Here is a 12,290-nt window from a genome sequence, read left to right on the forward strand (position 1 = left end):
TCAGTTTTTACAGATGAGAATGATGGAATGGGACCTCAGTTGGGAAAAAAGACTGAATCATTTGAAATATGTGAGTTTATCGAGGCGGAGGTTTTACTTCAGCTGTCTAAGGTAAAGACAAATAAGTCGATGGGGCCTGATGGGATACACCCCAAGTTATTAAAAGAGCTTGGGGGTGTACTAGCAAAACCGTTAACTGATATATTTAACGAATCATTGGTAACGGGAGTTGTCCCTGGGGATTGGAAAGTAGCGAATGTTGTGCCTATACACAAAAAAGGCAGTAGGGAGGAGTCGGGCAACTACAGGCCAGTTAGTCTTACATCTGTAGTGGGAAAATTAATGGAAACCATGTTAAAGGAAAGGATTGTTGAACATCTGAAGTCACATGGCTTTCAAGATCAAAAACAACATGGGTTTTCCTCAGGAAGATCTTGCCAAACAAATCTTATTGATTTTTTTGATTGGGTGACTAAAGTAATTGATCAAGGTGGTGCAGTAGACATTGCGTATCTGGATTTCAGTAAGGCCTTTGACACTGTCCCACATAGAAGACTTATAAATAAACTGCAATCTCTGGGTTTAGATCCCAATGTTGTTGAATGGATTAAGGAGTGGCTGAGTGACAGAAAACAGAGGGTTGTAGTCAATGGCGTATATTCAGAACAAGGTCTTGTTACCAGTGGGATACCTCAGGGATCTGTACTTGGACCCATTCTCTTTAATATTTTCATTAGTGATATTGCAGATGGTGTTGATGGAAAGGTATGTTTATTTGCCGACGACACAAAAATTTGCAACAGGGTTGATGTTCCTGGAGGAAGAAGCCAAATGGCAAACGATCTAGGTAAGCTGGAAAAATGGTCAGAGCTGTGGCAATTGGCATTTAACGTGGATAAATGCAAAGTAATGCACCTGGGGCATAAAAACCCAAGGGCAGAGTATAGACTATTTGGTACTGTCCTAACCTCAACGTGTGAGGAAAGGGATTTAGGGGTAATTATTTCTGAGGATTTAAAGGTAGGTAGACAATGCAGTAGAGCAGCAGGTAATGCTAGCAGAATGCTTGGTTGTATAGGGAGAGGTATTAGCAGTAGGAAGAGGGAAGTGCTCATGCCGCTGTACAGATCACTGGTGAGACCTCACTTGGAGTATTGTGTACAGTACTGGAGACCATATCTCCAGAAGGATATAGATATGTTGGAGAAAGTGCAGAGAAGGGCTACTAAAATGGTTTATGGATTACAAAATAAACCTTACCAGGACTGGTTAAAGGATCTTAACCTATATAGCCTGGAAAAAAGACGGGACAGGGGGGATATGATAGAAACATTTAAATACTTAAAGGGAATCAACAAAGTAAAGGAAGAAAGTTTATTTAAAAGAAGAAATAAAACCGCAACAAGAGGACACAAGCATAAACTAGAGGGGCAAAGGTTTAATGGTAACATCAGAAAATATTACTTTACGGAAAGGGTAGTGGACGCATGGAATAGCCTCCCAGTGGAAGTGGTAGATGTTAATACAGTAAAGTCATTTAAGCAAGCATGGGATAGGCATAATGCCAAGCTAGATATAGGATAAGGGCAAGTACTAAAGGAGAGTACTCAGAGGTTGGGCAGACTGGATGGGCCTTCTGGCTCTTATCTGCCGTCACTTTCTATGTTTCTATGTTTCTATGTTAGCCACTAAAGTGTTAAACTTCACAGAATACAAAGTTACAAAGAAGGGTCTCGAAATACCCTGAGAACCTTTAGCTTTTGTTTCGGGACAAACGGTAGACATGCCAGACTGACCTACCCTTGCCAAAATTATTAAATTTAGTCTATAGAACTCGAAACTATAATTCAGTGCTTCCAAGAAAAATAAAATAATCAGCATTGTTATTGTAATAAATTCCCACCATGTTCCCCCATTGCCAATTACAGTCCAAGCAAAACTAGCATGACACTCAATGGATTTGCTCTCTAAAGAAGAGTTTGCAAAAACATTATGAAGTTGTTCCGAATCAGTTATGAATACCAGCAGGGTTCACCAGTATGAAGGGCCGAGCTGGACCTGTATAATGTATTGGCCAATGTGTAACTGTACATTATCCAGGCAGTGCCAAGCGCTTTATGAAGCTCACTGTGTTTGTGTATTCATAACGCATAGTTCAGCCAAGAGACAGGGTGCTGTACTTATATAGAGATCAACACTGCTCAAGAATATATCACAGATAATGTATGTATTCATTACATAACCTTGGCTTTAATAAGGCCAACAATGAAAAATCAGAAATGTTCTATAACCCAGGAAAGTAAATCCCTTGCCATATTAAAGGGGAACGATGAACTAAAAGCTCTTATTGAAAAACATCAATATAAAAAAAAGAGTGCTTTCAGCATATGTATGAGGGGCAAAGACGCAGATGTATAAGGGGGGGTATGCTAATTTCCATCATCCATTTGCAAGGAGAAAACCAAAATTTAAAGGGGTTGCTCACCTATCATACGCATCATGCTCAGGACCTGCATTCCTTGGTTGTCCCCTGGTATGTATGGTGATGGTCCTCCAAAAGACCAGTAGTGGTGTGCTCATTGTACCAGAACACGTATGGTGTAAGGTAAAACTAAATAGCTCAATTTTTCAATGCACTTTGTCAAGACTGGTCATATGTACCAAACCTAAGATCATTACAGATTTGTAGGATGAAAAAGAAATTTTGGATGTACATTGATCTGCTGTTTGGTATAAAAATATAATAAAAACAGACTTAAAACTTCATATTTCTCCCTTACACAAATGTGAAAAATAGAAACAGGAGCACAACAAAACCACACTGGGTGTTTGCAGGCAACACTGAATCATGGCAGAGGTTCCTTGAGAGTTTAGATGTTTCTTCTGTTCACTCATCATTTTATTAAAATGATAAAAAATAAACTATTAATATGTCTATTTTTTGAAACCATTCTTACTTTATTTTTTTCTCACCTTTGCACAGTGCTTTTATATATTTGATGTGTAAGAATTACCATCATACCTGGGATCTCTCCGGGATTGACCCGGAGATCCCTGGGTGAAGCACCGCTTCTCCGGTTCAATAACAGAATCCTCTGGGTCGCGGGGTCTTGACACGCCCCGCCCCCTGCCCATTTCCCCTTTAAATGGGGGTGTTTCTCGCGATGTCAGCAGGACCGCCCACCGACATCATCAGGCAGTCCTGGCCGCCTCCCGCAAGGGAAGGGTCCGAGTAGCCAGAGCTCATAAGTTGCCAGGTGCGATTATTATCCCATCCACATTTTCTGTACGAAAACACTGTACATTTTCCGGTTAAACGCAGAGGGCATGCTCTTTATTGAAGGTACATGCGTTATGTAAAGTACAGATCCTGAAGGACTAAATGAAATTGCAGCTGTGGATTTCCGACTGTCTTGTTGCATAACTCTGTATTCCCCATATGTCCAGCAAAGAGCTTAATGGCTGTGTTTATTTCCAACCACATCAGCAACACTAGTTACTTTTCCACTCAGAGAGAATCTGGACCGAAGACTTAAACACATAAAAAAGGGTGTAGGACAAGAAGTAAAAATTCCCTGCCCAAGAGATGCACTGGGTGTCCTGCTTTACCCTATATTTTAAAACATGTTAAAAGCTGTCAAATGAAGTCCACGTCCTCGGTGCTTCAGCCCACCCTAAAATCTCAATGCCCATGCTGGTCTGTTTGTGAAGATTCTTTTAGCATAAAAGCCGTTCTCTGTGTTATTTTTGTAACATTTGAAGCTTGGGAAATACTATGTTCTGTATTCATTTAAGTGTCCATTACAAGCTGTACATGAACCGCACCCAGTTGTTTTGAATCTCTCCCACATGAGGTCATTATCGGATGCTCGAGTCACATATGACTAAAGCACAGGGTCCTTATAAACAAAACCTATGAAATAACCTGGGTGGGATTTCCTATATGTTGAAACAAAACACTCCTTTTCTATAAAAAAAAAAATAAAAAAAAAAAAAAAGCTGGAAAATTGTAAAATTTGGAATAATTTCAACAGGCTGTTGAACTCCAGTACTTTGGGACTGGAGAAACAGCCTTTTTTCCCAAATCATTACTATCAATTTTTTGTTTGTAACTGGCAATTGATGAATATTTACAAACTCTTACTGTCCAAACAGGACTGCAGTCTATAAGAACAGAGGCAAAGACCTTAGTTACATAGTAAGAAGAATTACTGAACTGTGGGCATACATGGACATTAATCAGAGGCGTGAGCTAATGGAATTCTCCAGGAAATTAATAATGGGGTGACGGCCTTTTATGGCATTACTGTTTAGAAATACCGTATTTGCTCGATTATAAGATGACCCACCCAATATTTAATTAATTTAAAGCCTGAATATGACTACCATATAGGAAAAAGTTTTACTAGTAAATATTAATTCACATGTAAACTATATGACACTCTGCCCCCCCTCCCAGACTTACCAATGCATCCCCAGACCTGCGGCCCAGTGCTCCAGACTTCCTGGTGTCTAGCCGGGGCAGCCGGTGGACGTCCGCGCGATGCGCGTAAACAAGCTCTGCTGCCCGGAACTTCCTCCAGGGCTTCTACGACAGAACGCCCGAAGGTCATGTCACGCGAGCCGCGGCGGAAGTGCCGGTCAGCAGCAGAGGCTGTCTGCACGCATGGCGCAGACATCCACGGGCTGCGAGAGAGAGGAGGATTCATGTTCCCTGCAGCCCTGCGGGGGTTCTGTATGTTAGTCCAACCTCGATTAAAAGACGAAGAGTATTTTTCAGAGCGTTTGCTATGAATAAAACTTTTCTTATATTTAAGCAAATAGGGCAGATTTGTGTTACAAATAGGGTATAAAGTTCAGATATCTAATGATTAAGAATAATACCAAACTCCCACCAGCAGGTGTCACTGAAAAAAGACCTTCAAGGCATTTCACGCCATCATAATTAAATTACCGGTATTTCATATAGAGCAGATAACTTAATTTAATATTTTAAATACACTTTTGATGTAGAGCCGCTAATTATACACACACATATATATATATATATATATATATACATACATACATGTTTGTAGTGTCTTAATTTACTATAACTTTCACCTTAATTAGATTGTGACAACTTCATGATGATATCAACACTTGTCAGCTATTCCAAGGCAAAATTGAATGGAGAAACTGAGGTCCTGTGATACATATCAAGACCCTCCTATCCTTCCAAATTTTACTTTAACATACAATATAATACCTACCTATAGATAGAGGATATTCATCTTCTGAGCACCAAACTGAGGAAGTGCAAACAACCTTACAAGGCTTTTATGTCCAATTATATGCAAACAACTCATTTTACACCCTCCATTGGTGCAAACCTTATTGTCTTTATTACCAGACAGATGGATTTTACTTGCACTTACTGGTATTATAGATAATTTACACCAGATTCTACCTGCACTGTTGCATGTCCATGTTGTAACAATGTATTTTCCCGTATTCAATATGTATCTTGAAACAGCTTCCTAACGCCTCTGGATGATTACTAGTATTCTAGCTTTGAAGTGATCTCATTTAGTATGCACAACAAAGCAGTGAATGATTACGAGGACATTATTATTCTCCCAATAGTTCAAAAACCCTGTGTTTATAATTATTTACAGGCTTATGAAAATGAAAGAATCCAATTTTCTGGAAAAGGGAAGAAGGGAGAAGCTTGTAGTATGTTATACAAGTTTCTTCCAAAAGATTTACTTTATAGTACATTTTGCCTACAAAATTCAGGGTTCAACTACTACATTTCTGATTTAAGGGGAACTCATAAAAGTTATGTATTACTAGTATCAGACTTAAAATAAGTTCACTAAATAAACCTAAACCCTTTTAAATCTTGCTTAATACAATATTTTGGAGAGCTGCATATTAGCTAATATAGTAGACAAAGACCTCAACTCTTTACCATACAGCCTGTCATAAACAAGTATGGCTTAAGTCAGAAGCACCCAGACATGGACACTCTGACTAATGAAAGTGTATGGAGATCAATATCTATTGGACAAATAGGACATCTTTAGCATTCCCATAAACATTTTAGTGTGGTGTCTGAGCACGGTAAGTCACCAAACACTAATGTATATATTACTGTATTTAAAGCTCAAATAGAAAAATGTTGGGGGCATGGCTGGCCTTTCTGTATAATTCCTTCCTGAGCTCAGATGTCCTCCATAAACCCAGTGATATTCTCCCTATTTCACCATCATGGGGTGTCAAAAGATGCACTCACAGGCTCCTGAATATCTGGACACCCGTCATGACAGTTAGGACATATGATAAAACTCTTGCTACACTCAACACGGAGTTAGATCAAATCAATCGTCACACCACCTGCAGCATCGCAGCAAGGATCATGCACACCGGATGATCTGAGGAGCATATTCCTCTTATTGCTGACCAAGAATGATTCCAGCAACTTGGTTGTCAATGTAAAATAGGCCTTGCATGACAGGGTAGCAGCCCTACAACATTGCGGGAATACAAAGCCAGATGATGGGCCTGGACGCCTCAACCACACAAGCACATTGCAAACGGTCAGTTCTTGACCTGGATAATCAGGCAGAATATTCGGATCAGAGGCTTGCTGGAACCTGAGGGTCCCGAGGACCTCCGTGCCACATTGAGGAGACTCTTTATTCAGATTTTAGATCGACCCAAGGTGTACTTACTGTATTGGCCACAAAACAAAGTAAGTTTGTTGTGCATCCCAATGGTCACAAACCACAGTTTTGAGCACGGCGGCAGAACTAACAAGGGGTTTCCAAGTATATGCCAGACATCAGCCTCCCAGCCTCAAGGCCAGAGGACCAAATGCTTTCCTCTCACAGATACTATCCTTGACCATAGACAAAACTCAGAGAGTATAGCTGTCAGAAGATTTAATGCAGAACAGATTGGTGACCTGAAAAGATCTTATGTGCTTGGCAAGAACTGTCTTTTCATTTATTTATTGTAAGGCAAATTATAGCATGATATAATGCACGTTCATGGTATACTGTCTAAGGGAACTTAACAGTAAACAATCTGCTCATGCTTTTGAGAGGGCAAATGTGATGCCAGAACGCATATGGAGATTACTGATGGTAAGTACAAGACATCACTTGACCGGGAAATAGCTGGGGGCGAGCAAACGAACAAACGCATATGGGGAGAGTCTGTAGATTTCTCCCTTTACATTTTTAAGGGGGACATCATGTAAACCTGAATCTGTTGTCATCTGCATTAAAGTGCATATGATGGCTGAAGTTTCGCTTTAAGGATGATTTATAATTACCAAACCTAGAATAACTGCTAGTGAAGCCATATCTAAACCCAAGAACCACTTCCATGTTTGTTTTATGTTAGTGCCAAAGTAACAAGACTAGCCTTTTTCCTGCTCTCATACACACATGTAGAGAATCACACATGAAAACATAATAAAATGAATTAAAGAGTTGTCAGCGCTTATTGCAAAATGTCTGGGAATGTGTCCAACAATACGAAACACATCTGTATGATAAATCCCTACATTCTTTGTCATTGAATAACAATCTTCTGTTGTGCTGATACATCACTTAGCACAATGGTAAACAGTATTTTACAAGGAGAAGAGTAGAACGTATAGGAGGACATTTAGTTTAAACATAAATAGACAAAGCATTTTAAAATAAATGGAATATAAAAAGCTGATTCAATTAAAACATGATCTGCAAAAAGGTCTCCACACTAACTGCCTATAGAAAACTGGAGTGTTCCGTAAATTTGCTACTGAGGACGCACTTCACAGAGTTGGCCCCCAACCCCTATTCTTTCACACAAAATAAGGCTGATCCCCAGTTACCATTGAGTTCTCGAGTTAAACAACCTGGGAGAAGTTTCAATGCAATTTGATCTCGGAGTGCTCTCACCAACTTTATCCTGAATACTATAGCAACTGTTGAAATTATAATTACCGGCTATTTGTGAAAGGCAGCAACGGGTTGGAATACAGTAGTCTATGTATCTACAGCAGACCAGGACATGGATAATAACCAACAAAGCAATCCCTACAGTAAGCAGAATTACTAAGAATGTGGAAATGGTTTGGAGGAGAACAAATTGTGTCCAAAAAGAGGAAACCGAAATAAAGAGCAGCCCACATCTCTACAACTAATACAGGGCTTAAAATAAGGTATATTATTCTTGTTCAATGGCATAATGCGTGGTTCTCTCAGAATGTGGCCTGAAGCTTCGTAATATGTTCTTGTTCAAATGTTTTGTGTATTCTTACATTTGATGAAACTTTTTAAACAAATTTACTTTTACTGCGAGACTTGTGCCCTGGTGCCGCACTCGGTCCATCACAGCTGAATTGTGCTAGAAAAGCAAGCTGAGAATACTGGGTATTACTTTTTACCCTCTAAATGTCAAGGGCTTAAGCTTACACCTTAGACTCGGGGAACAAAATCAATACAGGCTTCGTTTTCCAATGGTAAGTATAAGGATCTTCAATGAGCAATAAAGTGTCAGTATAAACACATAGTAAACGTGAGAAGAAATAGAACAGCACAAGGCTTAGATGGTGCTTATATGCTTTGTGCTTTCTTCTCCCATTTACTATGCACTTACACTAGCACTTTATTGTACATTATAGCACCTTGTACTTACTATCAGAGTGTAAAGCCTGTATTTATTTTTACATACATAAAATTACACTGCAGCAGTTGGTGAGCTCTTACTACCAGGGACCCGGGGGCACTTTCCCCATGTTAACCTGCCCTAGCCTTAAGCTCATAAATGGTTTCCCTCAAAAGAAACCAGGTTATCTGTCAAGAGTAACAGCGCTGGAAGAAAACACTGTGGAAAGAATCTATGGGATTATTCCAACATCAGAAACTGTCACACAAATCTTACCTGTAAGAGAAGTCGTTCGTAAGCCAGGAAGCTGTCCCACTTGGCACACTGTGGGTGCTTCAGGGCCTGGACTGTGGCCAGTGCCAGCTGCAGGACACCGCAGTGCTGCTCAATGGCTTGCCCATTTTCCTTGAAGAGCTGAATGTGAGAACGGAGCTGTTCAGGTGTGACCCTACCTGTAAGCATAAACCAGCACGTCACATTAACCTTAATCCACTCCAAATGTTAGGGTCATAAAATAAACACATGTAGATTTTATTGTTAAACACATCTGGCCCCCTTCCCCATCTCCCCTTTGTAAAATACAAAATTCTAACAATTGCTGTAAGATTTTTTTTTTTAAACTAGTATATTAAATGGACAATGCGGTTACCCATTTTACACATACTCCACTACACTTTACTGCATCCAAATCAGTGTACACAATCTTTAGTTACTGGAGGTAAGAAAATGAGACTTCTTTCTTGTTTGCCTTATCACCTGAGCTGCCCGTACTAAAAGCATAACCTATACTTCATTCATGTGCTCTGTAAGACTCCAATTTTAAGAAATATGAGCAGAGACAGCAAGTTGCATGAATTCAAGCTGAGCACAGATGGTCTTCAATGAGAGCGCTACAGAGCATGTGCATACTTAAGTATGCTTCCCGCTTTCAAGGTGGTAACCAGAGAGGGTGAGGGATAAGATGAAAGTCATTTAACTCCTACAAATAAAGAATATATGCTGCTCTATTATGCATTTTACATGAAAATGGGTCCATTACTACACACCACAGGCCAAGCCACTGCTTTATAAACACATGCCCCATTATGAATGTGTCCTTGTTTTGTAGCTGTCGCTTTCCTGAATCCTTCATTTGCTGGGAAGAAGCAGAGTCTTAGCTAAAGATGCTAGTGAGATCTAAACTTTACATTTATTTGATCAAAACTGTATTATTGTATGTCTGCCTCTCACAAAGTCAATTACAGTGTCAAAATAAAAAAAAAAAGATATACTGTCTGTAAGACAATGCTAGACCTCATGTGGCTGGAGTGTGTCAGCAGTTCCTGCAAGAGGAAGGCATTGATGCTATGGACTGGCCCGCCCGTTCCCCAGACCTGAATCCGATTGAGCACATCTGGGACATCATGTTTCGCTCCATCCACCAACGCCACGTTGCACCACAGACTGTCCAGGAGTTGGCGGATGCTTTAGTCCAGGTTTGGGAGGACATCCCTCAGGAGACCATCCGCAACCTCATCAGGAGCATGCCCAGGTATTGTAGGGAGGTCATACGGGCACGTGGAGGCCACGCACACTACTGAGCCTCAGTGTGACTTGTTTTAAAGGACATTACATCAACGTTGGATCAGCCTGTAGTGTGGTTTCCTATTTTGATTTTGAGTGTGACTCCATATCCAGACCTCCATGGGTTGATAAATTTGATTTCCATTGAGAATTTTTGTGTGATTTTGTTGTCAGCACATTCAACTATGTAAAGACGAAAGTACGTCATACGATTAGTTCAGTCATTCAATCTAGGATGTGTAATCTTAGTGTTCCCTATTTATATATATAAGGGCTGAAACAACTAATCGATAAAATCGATAAAAACTCTGAAAACTCCTCTCCTTATATAATCCGACCTCAAACAGAGATCGGATTATAACACCGGAATCCAGATCCCCCGCAACGCTGCAGGGGACCTGGATTCCCCTCACTGTCGGCCGGTGGCTGTCCGTTCGATGCGCACAGACAACTTCCGCCTCTCCCCTCCACTTCATACACCCCTCTGACTCCTCCCCCCTCCCATACATAACTCTGCCTCTCTCCCGGCTCCCTGGTGCTTTGTGAACCTCAGTTGCCGACAGGCACTTTCACTGCAGCTTCATAGAAGCCTCAGCGTAAGTGAATTGTAGTAACGGAGGCTGTCTGTGCACATCGTGCAGACCCCCACCGGCTGACAGAGGATCGAGGTCTCCTGCAGAGGATCATCCTCTCTGTCAGCTGGTGGGGGTCTGCATCGCACAGACAGCCTCCGTTACCGCCCTTCACTTACACTAAGGCTTCTATGAAGCTGCAGTGAAAGTGCCTGTCAGCAACGGAGGTTCACAAAACACCAGGGAGCCGGGAGAGAGGCAAAGCGGTGTATGGGAGGGGAGAGGAGGCAGAGGGGTGTATGGAAGCCACCCTCCCATACACCACTCTGGCTCCTCCCCCTCCCATACGCCACTGCCTCTCTACCCGGCTCCCTGGAGTCTTGTGAACCTCCGTTGCTGACAGGAGGCAGAGTGGAGTATGGGAGGGGGGAGGAGGCAGAGTGGAGTATGGGAGGGGGAGGAGGCAGAGTGGTGAATGGGAGGGGGGAGGAGGCAGAGTGGAGTATAGGAGGGGGAGGAGGCAGAGTGGTGTATGGGAGGGGGAGGAGGCAGAGTGGTGTATGGGAGGGGGGAGGAGGCAGAGTGGTGTATGGGTGAGTTATAGTGGTGTATGGGGGGGTATAATGAATTTCAGGGTAGCATAGTGGTGTATGGGGGTGTAATGGGAGGGGGAGGAGCCAGAGTGGTGTATGGGAGGGGGAGGAGGCAGAGTGGAGTATGGGAGGGGGGAGGAGGCAGAGTGGTGTATGGGAGGGGGAGGAGCCAGCGTGGTGTATGGGAGGGGGAGGAGGCAGAGTGGAGTATGGGAGGGGGGAGGAGGCAGAGTGGTGTATGGGAGGGGGGAGGAGGCAGAGTGGTGTATGGGAGGGGGGAGGAGGCAGAGTGGTGTATGGGAGGGGGGAGGAGGCAGAGTGGAGTATGGGAGGGGGAGGAGGCAGAGTGGTGTATGGGAGGGGGGAGGAGGCAGAGTGGTGTATGGGTGAGTTATAGTGGTGTATGGGGGGGGTATAATGAATTTCAGGGTAGCATAGTGGTGTATGGGGGTGTAATGAATTTCAGGGAGTTAGAGTGGTGTATAGGGGGAGTTAGAGTGGTGTATAGGGGGAGGTAGAGTGGTGTATAGGGGGAGTATAATGAATTTCAGAGTGGCATATATGGGGGAGGCAGAGTGGTGAATCAGGGAGTATAATGAATTTCAGGGTGGTGCAGGGCATTTATGGGGAGTGGAGTTGCATATCAGGGTGGTCAGTGGCATATAGGGAGGTATAAGGCATAAATGGGGGCGAGTGGCATATTGGAAGTTATAAGGCATATAGGGGGTATAAGGCATATCGATATTAGGCATATCAGGGGGCATAAGACATATCTGGGGATAAAAGGTATATCAGGGGGCTCAGTTGCATATCACTGGCATATAAGGAGTATAAGGCATATCGGGGGCACAGGGGAATCTCTGGCATATAAGAGGTATAAGGCATATATGGGGGCAGAGTGGCAAGCTGGGGGTCAGAT

General features: G+C 42.3%; 1 protein-coding gene across 1 annotated transcript in view; it reads right to left on the minus strand.

Annotated features, from left to right (window-relative positions):
- The window catches only part of SCFD2 (sec1 family domain containing 2), a 163,355-nt gene that overhangs the window by 135,941 nt on the left and 15,124 nt on the right, over window positions 1-12,290 (minus strand). The window contains exon 4 of the mRNA XM_053458443.1: window positions 8,920-9,095. Within this exon, the coding sequence (XP_053314418.1) occupies window positions 8,920-9,095 (176 nt within the window). The remainder of the gene's footprint in view (window positions 1-8,919; window positions 9,096-12,290) is intronic.

This window comes from Spea bombifrons, chromosome 1, assembly GCF_027358695.1.
Source record: "Spea bombifrons isolate aSpeBom1 chromosome 1, aSpeBom1.2.pri, whole genome shotgun sequence".
NCBI classification, from domain to species: Eukaryota; Metazoa; Chordata; class Amphibia; order Anura; family Pelobatidae; genus Spea; species Spea bombifrons.